Here is a 13,709-nt window from a genome sequence, read left to right on the forward strand (position 1 = left end):
CAAGATATTCCACAGATATGTTTTACAAAATCCTTTTATACCACTTGGTCGTGTACCTAAGAACATATTCTCAAAATTTAAAGGCGTTTTTATTTTCATGACTTTGTCAATACTATTCCTGATTTTTTTCCCAAAAAGGAGATAATTTGGGACAGCTCCAAAAAATATGATGGTGATGAGCTTTTTTCACCCCACACTGTCTCCAGCATGATGCATCTACATTTAAACCTTTTTGTGCAGGTGTTCTAAAAAAGCGAATCACACTTTTCCATAACCATTATTTTTGATGACTTTTGATGGTCTAATGTTTTCCGCGACTGTAGATCTGGAAGCTTTGAGATGGACATTCCTTTTGAGTAAAACCCATTCTCTCATTAATTCTTATAAATTTACAATTTGACCCAAGCTTGTATCTTGAATTTGAGTTTTTAGATACATTTTTTCTTTATTAGTGACTCAAACAAAGTAAAGTTTACTGTTTTTACCTGAAGGCATTTTATTTGTAGACCAACTTTCTACAGGGTGTCCCATAAGTCTCCATACATAGGAAAAATAAACGTTTCTTGACATAAACCATTTTTATTTATATAATATGCTCTATATGACTGCCATTTTGTCGGGAACACATTTCAATGCGTGTCCTCCACTGCTGAAGAACTATGAAGAAGAAATATAAAGAAATACATGTTAGAACCATATGTATTATGTCTCCTATGTATGGAGACTTATGGGACACCCTGTAGACCGGGGATTGGTTCTTGCAGTATATCATCTGTTATAATTTATCTTAGAACAAATATATGAGAATAGATTTATCTGAGGAGAGTGTGTTTGTGAGAGTCAACGCATACTTGAACGTGTTAGTGTAAGGAAATATTCTGATATTATGTTTTGTTATACAATAATGATTTTTAAATGCATTCAGGGCACAGATAATACACTCCAACATCACTTTAATAAGTTAATTGGTGAATCTAAATCTCCTGTGGATGTGAGTGTGTGAGTGAATTAGTGCAGCAAATAGCTGAAACAATCTTTCACTTGGTGATACAAGCACCAAATTTGGCACAAACATGCTCCAGGAGCTACTCTTTCACAAAAGTCCGCTATCCAGGTTGAAAAACAAAATGGCCGCCATTTTTCAAGATGGCCGACTTCTGAACTGGTTGAACCATCATTTTTGCAAGATTTGAATATTTTGACAGCCCTTTAAAGGTCTGAATATCATTTTAGAATGCAAAAAAATGAAATTCAGCATCTCTAAAAAAACAAAATGAAGAAATCATGGCAACTAGGGTAGAATATGATTAAAATAACACTGTATTTTGTATGTCTTGAAAGTTCAATGTCGTAAAAAAAGGGGAAAAAAATAGTTTATCGAAATAGGTTTGTTATTTGACACAGGAATACAGGAATCAGCTCTCTCTTATGCAAAAGTTTGACATCAGTCTTCACATTTGCAGGTGCACAACTGTGTGCACTTCAGACTGAAACGATAGCATTTGCATCTGCCTCGACATTCTGTCTTGCACCCACATTTTGTCAACTGTTGACAACTCTCAGCAATTGCAGGGAGCTCAGTCCACAAAATCTGCCAGACTTGTCCATCTTTCTTCCACCCCCAATTGGCAGGGCTTTCCATTTGCATTTTGCAAATAGTGGCCTGGCCCCATATACACGCAGCTTGGAAGATGGACCACTTGATATGTTGGAGAAGTGATGCACTTGTTGGTGGTATAGCGTCATAGGACCTTTGCTTCCGTGCAAACAAGTCCAGTCTGACTTCATCAACCTTCTGTGAAGAGCTGTTCTTGTCATACAGGTTAACAACAAACTTCTCCAGAATACTCAGGTCAGCATCATCTATGACAGCTGGATATCTACTCAGCTTTTGGAACACGGGGGTTACTTCAGGGAAAAATTCCCATACTTGCCATGCAGTTTTTTTGCCCTTTCCTCGAAAAGCGGAAACAACATCACAGCCAGTGAAAGCATGAAAGAAAAGCAATCCACTTGACTTCTCTGGACCAAGATGCAATACTATATCATGTATTGGCAACCACCTGATTGACTTGCCCTGGCCAAATTCAACCCAAAGCACCTCAAGGCCAGCAGCCTTAAGTGTTTCGAAAGCAGTGATAGCAATAACAAGAATGTCTGTATCACATGCTTTGATCAATACAGATTTTGCCTGTTGCTTGACTGCATCATAAGTATGTGCAAATATTCGCGAGTCTGCTTCTTCATGATTGCATGGGCTTATCTCATCAAGACTGATGGGTTTGTTAGAGATAGCCAGATCACCCTTGGTCACAACTACGACGCTGTCAGGACACAGAGCTACTACCTTGTCAGCTAGATATCCGAAAAGTTCTGTTTTGTTGTCGCTGTCATGTAGAAACCTTTTCCAATTTGGTGGGAGCTTGGTGTTGTTCATCACCCTACGCCGATCTCCTTTGCCCCTCCTTGACCTAGTTTCAGCCTTCAGGCTTGAAGTCCAGTAGACATCAAAAACTATGTCTGTCCTCTCACATTTTGATGAGTACATCTGTACTTTGGGAACTACTTCCTGGACAGCATATTCTTCAAAGGTTTTAGATGTCCTAGGAGAAAGGGAATACACAAGAGAGGAACCATCAATGACAATGGTATCACATTCAGGTTGTGTTTCAAGAGGGGTAATGGTTGCTTGATCCATTCTTGAATAACTGATTCTTGATCCATTGTTCCCATTCTGAGTCTCACAGCAGTGATGTCACCAGTGTGCCCTGGTTGTGCTTTGACATCACTCTAATATTGAACAAATGAAAGAAAGGAAGCTTGATACAGTAGGCCTATCCTGAAGAGTGATGGTGGAGTTGATGGTACAAAGGTACTTCGCTATATCTGCAATCAGAGTGTTGCGCTAGAACACACATTTTGGAGTAAATATGCCACTTATTCAAAAACTAAGGGGGTATTTTGGACTTGACTGATGCTAGTTACTTCCTTTTCACAAAAAATTTCCTTTTGAAGCTTTCATTATCCAGACGATTGTACATCTATAAGCATTCTGTGGCGGAAACGGTGTTTTTCATGTTCAGCGTGGCGGCCATCTTGAAAAATGGCGGCCATCTTGTTTTCAACCTGGATAGCGGGCTTTTCTGAAAATATAGGTTCTAAAGCATATGTGTACCAAATTTGGTGCTTGTATCACCAAGTGAAAGATTGTTATGGTATATTGACTTAATCTGCTGCACTAAATGGTTGTTTGTGTGTGTAAATCAGCTATGTGATGAACCGGTGACATGTCCAGTGTGTACCCCGCCTTCACCTGTTGGTAGCTGGGATAGGATCCAGCAGCCCCACAACTCTCCTGAGGACTAAACCGTTCAGAAAATGAATGAATGAATGGAAATGAAACCCATTTCTCGCAACAAATCCTTAGAGCAGATGTAGGAGCAAATGGATTATTAGACTGAGAACCAAAAAAAAACAAACCTTTTGACTCACAAAGAAAAACTCCTCATCCCCACTTTCCTGGTTTTGTTGTAGGTGAATCATGTTGGAGAGGGCCGAAGTACCCAGCATGCACCGACTGTAGTGATATCGGAGAGAGCTGCACCCGACCCGAGGGTGGAGAACAGCGTGGTCTCCTATGACAACCGAACAGTCAGCGTCCGCAGCGAGGGAAATTACAACAGCAACAGGTGAGTGATGGTCAGAGCTGATGACCTGCAGCACACAGGAGCCCGCCGTATGTTCTATATTGTCAACATGGGAACGGACCTTTAATATTGTCTGTTAAGGATCTGAAAATAACACACAGTTTGGTTTGGAGCCTTAAAGGCACAGAAACTAAACAAATAACATGGAATAAGATGGTTATTCTATTAAAATAAGCCTAGTTGGACACAGCTTTGATGAATTATTGATCGTTTGAGGATTGTATTTTATGATGTTTTGTTAAGTATGTATTGTGCAATGCAATAAATACCATATAATACTGGGCTGCAACTAATACTGAAGACCTGAAGTAAAAATACTGTAAGCAGTTAAAATATCTAAACTATTTTTTTTATTTATTTGTTCTTTTTCAAACTGCATAATCCCTTAGAAAGAAAGAAATGTCAAAACAAGTGAAGAATTAGACAAAAAAAATGCTAACCCACACCTAGTACCTGTTTGGAAGATGACTACAGAGTAATATAGTATAACTCTATGTCCCTTTATATGAGACTTTTTGATAGATAGAATTCAATTTTCTTAACCTGTAAAGCCTGAACCATTAAATCACAGACAGAAAATTCCAGTTCTGTGAAACTGGAGCCTTTATTGGTCCTTCTGAACAACCCCCATTTCTTTTTTTTTTTTTCAGATATCAATTTCCATGTATGCATTTCAATTTTGTATCATATTTGATACATCGGGTCTAAATGCTCAATGCTATTATTTTTGAACAAACAAAAACATAATATAACAGAAACATGTCTAAAAAACTGGTAATTCCTTTTCAAAACTGGCAAAGTTCTGCCTCCTTCCTCATTAATGGCAATCTTGTAGTGTGACTGGAAAGGCCTCCGGTGAACAAATTCTTCCCCCCTGGTGGATTATCTGTGTATTGCATGTATCTAATTGTATACATCAGGTTTTTCAAGAAAAAAAATCACAATGATCATGTAGAGCAGGGGTCTCAAACATGTGGCCTGTGGGCCAAATGCGGTCCACCAAAGGTTCCAATCCGGCCCGTGGGAAGAATTTGCAAAGTGCAAAAATTCCACAGTCAAGGCTGTGGAACTCATTTTAGTTCAGGTTCCACATACAGACCAATATGATCTACAGTCAAATAATAACAGCATAAAAACCTACAAAAAATAATGACTCCAATGATTTTCTTCTCGGTTTGATGTGGAAAAAAATATGACACTATGCCTATAAATAATGACAACTTCAAATTTTTGTCTTTGTGTTAGTGCAAAAAATAACATTAAATTATGAAAATATTTACATTTCCAAACTATCCTGTAACAATAAAATGTGAATAACCTGAACCAATATGACCAACCTGAAATGTCTAAAGAAAATTAAGCACAATTTTAACAATTTTCTGCCTGTTACTAAATGTTTAGTGTCTTTATAGATCTGATCCATAATGCACACGTACAAATGTTAAGTTGAGACATAATATTGTTAAAACTACACTTATTTTTCTTAAGAAATTACAGTTTTTTCAGGTTATTCACATCTTTTTTTTGTTTGATAAGTTTATATAAGTAGTATTTTCATAATTTAATGGGGGTTTTTTTTGCACTAAAACAAAGACAAAAATTAGCAGTTATCATTATTTATAGGTTATTATGCTTTTATTTTACTGGTCCGGCCCACTGGAGATCAAATCGGGCTGAATGTGGCCCCTGAAAGAAAATTAGTTTGAGACCCCTGATGTAGAGGGCTTCAAAACTCATCTGTATCAAATATGATACATTATGCGTTGTAGGGTTAAACATGACACACAAAATATATGTATATTCATATAAACAGAAATATATGATTAAATTATAGATAGATAGATAGATAGATAGATAGATAGATAGATAGATAGATAGATAGATAGATAGATAGATAGATAGATAGATAGATAGATAGATAGATAGATAGATAGATGTCAGACCATGCTGTCAACTGTACAAATATATAAACACGTACGTACACTCTCACATATATAATGGTTAGTGGGTTTTATCTATGAGAGTTAATCAGATAAATTGTTTAATAATTAGCAATAAAATGAACATCAATTTACTTTTCTTATATATGTGAGATCGGAGAAGTGGAAGTAGGACTTGAAAACATATTTTGTACGAGTTAATATTAAATGTATCATAAATGAACTCAGCTATAGACATAATAATGTGTGTAATCTCCGTTCTGCATTTCCGTAGTTTCTCTGCCGACAGTAGTAATCACCGTGGAGCCGAGCCTCTGTACCAGAACAGCAGGGTCACCGTTTGTTCCACCAGCTCCTCAGATGTGCCCGACGGCGTCACAAAACCTTCTCATGCAGAGAAGCTCCAGAGGAGGGTCCTGGAGCCCAGACCTGCTGCTGTGGGGATGGTGGAGTCCCAGTATGAAACTGGTTATACCACTGGAGGAGACAGTGGCAACGAGATGAGCCGACAGCACTCAGATCACCTGCACAGGTAAAGCCATCCTCCACAGAGTGTTATAGAGCTATGGTAGCAGTGGAATGTTTTTCTTTTTTAATTTAAGTCAGGAGAACATAAAACTTGAAGGTGACAAGATTATTAGTTTTTTATTTCCTTTTTTACTGGTATTGGAGGTATTGTGATCACTTTGCTTTGTGTGGTTGTTTGCTTGTTTGTTAGCAACTTTACAGGAAAACTATTCCAACCATCTTTACCAAATTTTACCCACCAATAGGCCTAGGCCCTGGGACGAACCCATTAAATTTTGGGCCAAGTAGGCCAAAGTTCAAGGTCACAGCAAGGTCACAAAATCTCAAATTTTCCTATCTCTCATCATTGAGCAATTTTCGAAAATTCCTAAAAAAATTCAAAATGACTCCGATTAGCCTACAATTTGATGCACCCGTAGCTCATAACAATATCTTGTATCTGCCACAAAATTGTCCACATCCACTGTGGAATGTGGATTCTGTGGACATTTCAATTTAACATTGAAAATCCCATTTACGACACATTTTTCATTATAGCTCAACAAATATTGATTGAAATTTAATGTAATTTGACATACACATGACTGGTACCAAGCTTCAACTTTTTCTGCTGTATGGAACAACCTTGAAACTGTTTAACTTAAAAAGAAGTAGTCAATCCACACATGCACACTGTTCGGGGTGCTTGGCGGAGGTTTGTGTTCTCTGAACACTTGTTGTTTATGTTTTTGTCTGTATACAGGGTGGGGAAGCAAAATTTACAATCTTTTGAGGCAGGGATTGAAAGACAGTGTATGACCAGTTAGTTTATTGAAAGTCATGAGAATTTATTTGCCACAAGAAAATGTACATAATAGAAAATGTTTTTATTCTATGTGTCCTCCTTCTTTCTCAATAACTGCCTTCACACGCTTCCTGAAACTTGCGCAAGTGTTCCTCCAATATTCGGGTCACAACTTCTCCCATTCTTCTTTAATAGTATCTTCCAGACTTTCTCGTAATAGTTTTGCTCATAGTCATTCTCTTCTTTCCATTATAAACAGTCTTTATGGACACTCCAACTATTTTTGAAATCTCCTTTGGTGTGACGAGTGCATTCAGCAAATCACACACTCTTTGACGTTTGCTTTCCTGATTACTCATATGGGCAAAAGTTTCTGAAAAGGTATGGAGAATAGTGTTAGGTATGATTATGACATCAATATATGTTTGGTTTCAAAACAATTGACGTAGTGCCTGCTGAGAAAAAACAACTAAATGTTCATTGTAAATTTTGCTTCCCCACCCTGTATATTAACAGTTCAAGACAAATTGTCCAGATTCATTTAATGTGTGAATTCCTGATGACTGATTACAGATGATTTAATAGGGCTACTCTTGGTCAAAGGTCAAGAAAAAAAAACTGTAAAGAAAGAGTCCCAAAATTCCTATTTGTTAGCATACGATGAAATCTTTAAAACATTTCACCTCAAATCAAGCCAAACCTCATCTGAGTTTAATCTAATTTACCAAATACATGTACAGTGTCCAGAATCAGAGCCACAGGATGTTTTACCATGAAAGATCAAAGGTCAAGTTCTAATCTAAATATCACTAAATATCAAGATTTGGACTTTTTCACTGAGGTGTCCTTGGACCATTGTGTGCCACAGTGCAGAATAAAATCTGAAATGTATTTACATAATGGTAGTGGGAATGCTGAATGCTATCTGAGTGCTTTCTAGTATTAATTTGAGGATATAAACTGCAAGTCAAGTTAATTATGCAGGCTACAAAACGATATATAGTACCATATTGTGTTATTGAAAATTTTTTGGACAAATATCATCATTTAACATTAATATATACATGCCGTCAATCAATCGTGCTAGTAAATATATTAAAAAAAACAGTAAAATTGCATTAAATATCAAATTGTGTGACTTAAAGTGACATTTCTAAGTCTTATGACATCATATTTCACGAGTTGTCAGTCCTAAAATAGTCCTCTTGATGACTATGACTCTATAGTTCATACTATAGCTTTACAATTTGACTTAATGGAAGAATGAAACAAGGCATAAATGATTTTTTATTGTAAAGCAGAAGGTAAAAGGAATGGGTTAACCAGTTTGTTGTGATAATGTATTGATTGAAATAATTTATAGACATGAAAACCTAGATTTTGATTGTACTGAGAAGTTCTTGTATTGAATACTTGATCCGTTTGTCCAAAACAGCCTCATACAACAAAACACCTCCCGAAAGTAAGGGTTAAAAAGACACTATATGTATTTAAAAATAATGGGAAGGAATGCTTCTAGGACCCAAAAAAAGAGTTTGTTTGAGGTGCTCTTTGGAAAAAGGGATTCATAAAGTAGATGACAAACAGGAAGAAAACTCCAAGGCACTCATTTAAGCATTAAAATACCTTTATTCTCATGGCATGGTCATACATAGACCTTAAAAGACACTTCAATGCGTTTTGGCTTCAAGCTTTCATCAGGAAGTCAAACAAACAAACAAACAAAAAAAAAACAGACTTCCTGACTTGACTTCCTGATGAAAGCTTGAAGCCAAAATGCGTTGAAGTGTTTTTTAAGGTCTTTTTTTTTTTCAATTCTCTTTTTTTTTATGTTTTCCATGGTTCACATATTTATTCACATAGCAATTCATCATTCTCATCCATTCATCTGAAAATTACAACTGAATCTTATAGCGATACTTCGTGACTCCACAAGTAAGACAATAAAAGTAAGGATGATTGGTCCTTTCTCAGCAATACCAAAGATGTCATTTTTACAATACAAAATGAAGAACTAAACTCCCTAGAACAGGAATACTGGGTGCACATTTTTGATTTTTAAAAAAATAGTAAAATAAAATAAAATAGAAAAAATCTATACAAAAGGGTTTAAAAGGGAAAAAAAGGGGGTGAAATGGACACAAGACATGGTCTTAGATAAACAGTGGTCGAACTGGTGTGACATACCTAATCCATCTTTACCATTTTTTCAGAACAACTTAAAAATGTCATAAATGATGTAAATCCGCTCCTCCAGTTTTTTAAGGTCTATGTATGACCATGCCATGAGAATACAGCCATTTGATTGCTTAAAGAAAGTGCCTTGGAGTTTTCTTCCTGTTTGTCATCTACACTACATGCATTATTTGCTGAGAAACCTGCTGTATTACCACTAGTACCATTACTGTGACCTCCAAGTCATCTGTGTGTAGATTAATAAAACTAAACTACCCTCTACATTTCCCCTATGTCAACATTAGTATTAATTTTCTAATCATTTCATGTCGTAATTCCAGGCTGTACCCAGAGATAACATCAGATGAGCAGCGCCGACAGTACAAGAGGGAGTTTGACTCCGACTTGGCTCGATATAAAAATCTCTGTGCCGAAATGGACGACATAAGTGACCAGATACACAAGCTGAGCCGAGAACTGGACATGTTGGACGAAAGTTCCATCAAGTACCAGGTGAGAATAAACAGCGGGAAGGATGGGGAGTGGAAAAATAGAGTGTCGAACGCCAGGAAACTACCTGAGGCTTTAGTTTTATCTGACAGATTGGGACGACCTCTGAGTCAGCTTCACTTGAAAACAGATTTAAAAGTTGGATTCTTCTTTGTGGTGATTTCATGTTGATCCTGCAAAACCTTTTATACAGCAGTAAATTTAGGTTCTCATCAAAGCCTAGTCAATTATCTTTGTCTAATTCAGAGTTTTTCAACCTTGGGGTCAGGACCCCACATGGGGTCACCTGGAATTCAGATGGGGTCGCCTGAAATTTATAGTAATTGATAAAAAATAAAAAAAACTTCATAATAAAAATATATAGTGAGTTGAGAGAGACAATCACAATCCATAAAAGACATGACAAACTGTGAAGCTGAAACTGAAGCACTGTGGTACTGTTTATCTTTCAAATGTTCATTGTGGTCAGTTTCAGATGCTGCAGCTCTTTCATAATTCATTGTTTGAATTCTTGTTTGTTCAGTATTAATTGTCAGCCTTGTAAATCCAAGCTGGACTGACTGTACATATCCTGACCAAGGAAAATAAAATTCTCACTTTGTGCAGTAATCTACACCTGACTTTTCTGCCTCCGTCCATAATAATATACATTATATAGAATAAATGTTGTCTAAAATTAACATTTTACAACATAGTATAGCAAACTATTACATGATCAAAAATAAATTAATTTTAGCAAAAAAACCAAATTCTCAGTTTTGAGTGTCTGGGGTCACCAGAAATGTGTGATGTTAAAATGGGGTCACAAGCCACTGGACTAATTATTAGACAAAGATACAGTTGTGCTCATAAGTTTACATACCCTGACAGAATGTGCATGGGACGGTCTTGGATGTTCCCACATGACAATGACTCAAAACACAAGGCCAAGTCCACCTGTCATTGGCTACAGCAGAAAAACGTGAAGGTGAAGGAGTGTCCATCTCAGTCTCCTGACCTCAGTATCATTGAGCCACTTTGGGGAGGTCTCAAACATGTAGTTCACGCAAGAAAACCCAAAGTCTTAAAGAAACTGAAGGTGTTTTGCCAAGAAGAATGGGCAGTTTTACCATCTGAGAAAATAAAGAGGCTCATCCACAACGACCACTAAAGACTTCAAACTGTCACTGATGTTAAAAGGACCAATACAGAGGATTAAGAACTAGGGGATGTCAACTTTAGATCAGGGTCATTAGGGTTAGTATGATTTAAAAAGAGCAAACACATTTGTTTGATAATAAATGGCTTCACCAACCACTAACCACGAGTGAAAGAAAAGTTTTTGTATTATTCATATTCTCTGAAAAATGGCCAAAGAATCACAAATTCTGGAAGGGTATGTAAACTTATGAGCCCGGCTGTAATTGGCTAGGCTTAGACTCTATTAGACTCTAATATATTACTAAGATGAAACATTTTTTGAATAACCTTCATAGATTTCTTGAAGATTGATTCTATACACATCAAGTGTCAATCCACCTGTAAAGGATAAGGTTGTAATGCAGTATATAATATGATAAACAGTGCATAGTGGTGCCAGAGACAAGCTAATTCATTTAACATGTTCTAAATTAAATTTGACTGTAGGCCCTGGGACAAACCCATTACATTTTGGGCCAAGTAGGCCAAAGTTCAAGGTCACAGCAAGGTCACAAAATCTACAATTTTCCTATCTCTCATCATTGAGCAATTTTTGAAAATTCATAAAAAATTCAAAACGACTCCGATTAGCCTCCAATTTGATACACCTGTAGCTTATAACAATATTTTGTATCTGGCTCAAAATTGTCCACATCCACTGTGGAATGTGGACTCTGTGGACATTTCAGTTTAACATTGAAAATCCCATTTGCAACACATTTTTCATCATAACTCAACAAATATTGATTGGAATTTAATATAATTTGACATACACAACTGGTACCAAGCTTCAACTTTTTCTGCTGTATGGAACAACCTTGAAACTGTTTAACCCTTTCATGCATGAATTATGAGAACCTTAATCAAGATTTTTTTCCTGAGTGTTTTTATTCCTCTTTAGGCATGAAAAAAAAACAATGCGATTGAAAATTTCCTTCTGAAAAATAAATAAAAAATAAATAAAATAGAAATAATTTTACAAATTTAAAAAATACATAAAATAATTATGAAAAAAAAATCTTATGAACCTATTTTTCATGAAGTTGCAAAAATGTCCACTCAGCTGAACACCATACGTTTAATTTTTGACGCACAGAAACATGTATTTACTGATAAATTGTGTGAAAACTATTGGGAGGGCTTGTGTTTCTGGGGGTTTATGCTCAGGAGAGATCTACACAATGTTACCAATTCATGTCAGAGAAGATATGTAGTGTCTTAAAACTTTAATAAAGATATGTGTAAAAAAAAAAAAAAAAAATACGAAAAGAACAACAAAATCCATGAATATACAAGAGAACAGCTGTAGAATAGCTGTCCACTGGAGTGACCACTGTGCATGAAAGGGTTAATTTAAAAAGAAATAGTCGATCCACACATGCACACTGTTCGGGGTGCTTGGCGGAGGTTTTGTTCTCTGAACACTTGTTTTAATATAGGATTCATTTTTATAGGATTTTTATGATGTACATTGCTGGTTCTGAGTGCTGATTTCATTTCATGTATATACCACATGTAATGACAATAAAGTGAACCTTGAACCTTAAAAACGTGTTTCCATCCACTGTCATTGATCCAACTCTATGGGTTTTACTGGTGAATCAATGTTGTAGAAGATGACGGTGTTTCCATGTTCACTACGTAGCCTCTGAACGTCTAAATGGGTCATATCTAATGACCATGAAAAGATGACAAACTGTATTTTACACCAATTATTTCAACATATTAACAGGTTTAGTGGTTCAGAAGTTATTAAACATTTTAGATCAGTAAATGGTTTTGGCCACCAGTGGCTGTTTGGGTCTTTATGGGTTAAACGCCAGATATTTACATAGAGATCTTTGTCTTTTGTTTTAATTATAGCTCACATAGAGATCTAAACATCATCAGCAAAGACCATTTATGCTTTAAAGTCAGTACAACTGTGTAACTGAGGCTGTTTCTTCTTTTAGGGTGTTGCAGATGAATATAACAGACTGAAGGACCTGAAAAGAGTGAGTGTAATTCCATTTGTTTCATCATGTGGTAATAATGTCCCTAACCTCCTTTTATGCTCCTTTAAATTTCATTATTTCTTGCAGACACCAGATTATCAAACAAAGAAGAAACAAAGCAGAGAACTCCGGCAAAAACTTTTCCACATCAAACGCCTGGTCAAAAACTATGACCGGGGTCTTTGTTAGTCTGATGACTGAAGAAAGGGACTCCTCCAGTGTTTCATTGTTTCACTGACTTTGGGTTGAATTCTAACAGTTCAGTCCACATTAACTTTGGCTGCATGCTGCCTCAGTTCAGGAAACCTTTACTGTTTTTTGCCTTAATGTTTACAGCATCTGCATTATCTTCACCTCTTTACAACAGATTACTCTCAATTATATCAGTACTTTAACCCTCCGGTATCCCGTCCTGCAAAGCCCTTACTAAGCACCAAGTGTGCCTTTTTCGCACACTTGTGCAATAATGTACAAAAAAAAATTCATACAGTTTGTTTTTAATTCTTTTACCATTTTTTCTCTTTCATCAGCTTGAGCTGTAAATAAAAATACCAAATACTCAATAATTGTCACATTTTTTAACCCTTTAAATGCTGTGTTTGTAATGTAAACAAACCATTTTTTTGGATGCAAAAAACTCAAAAAAATTTTTTTTTTTCCAATATACTACATAAAAAGTGGATTTCATATTATTTGATTTTTTCATCCTGGCATATGTCAATGATAATTCCAACATTGGTTAATTTACATTATTATTTTTGGTGCTAGGTCAAATGTTCAAAAATACTAGCATCTGTCACCCTATAAATCAAACTATTAAATATTATATATGGATTTATTTTTCTGCTCTAATTTGATTTTATTTTTGTAAATCAAGGTCAGCCCTAATCAT

At 36.0% G+C, this 13,709-nt stretch overlaps 1 protein-coding gene across 1 annotated transcript in view; it reads left to right on the top strand.

Annotated features, from left to right (window-relative positions):
- Nucleotides 1-13,203, top strand: part of LOC115436557 (occludin-like) — a 51,082-nt gene extending 37,879 nt beyond the window's left edge. Inside the window, exons 5-9 of the mRNA XM_030159423.1 lie at nucleotides 3,535-3,689; nucleotides 5,922-6,179; nucleotides 9,476-9,647; nucleotides 12,776-12,817; nucleotides 12,905-13,203. Of these exons, the coding sequence (XP_030015283.1) occupies nucleotides 3,535-3,689; nucleotides 5,922-6,179; nucleotides 9,476-9,647; nucleotides 12,776-12,817; nucleotides 12,905-13,006 (729 nt within the window). The 3' untranslated portion in view covers nucleotides 13,007-13,203. The remainder of the gene's footprint in view (nucleotides 1-3,534; nucleotides 3,690-5,921; nucleotides 6,180-9,475; nucleotides 9,648-12,775; nucleotides 12,818-12,904) is intronic.
- The last annotated feature ends 506 nt before the right edge of the window (nucleotides 13,204-13,709 follow it).

This window comes from Sphaeramia orbicularis, chromosome 17 (assembly GCF_902148855.1).
Source record: "Sphaeramia orbicularis chromosome 17, fSphaOr1.1, whole genome shotgun sequence".
Classification (NCBI taxonomy): domain Eukaryota; kingdom Metazoa; phylum Chordata; class Actinopteri; order Kurtiformes; family Apogonidae; genus Sphaeramia; species Sphaeramia orbicularis.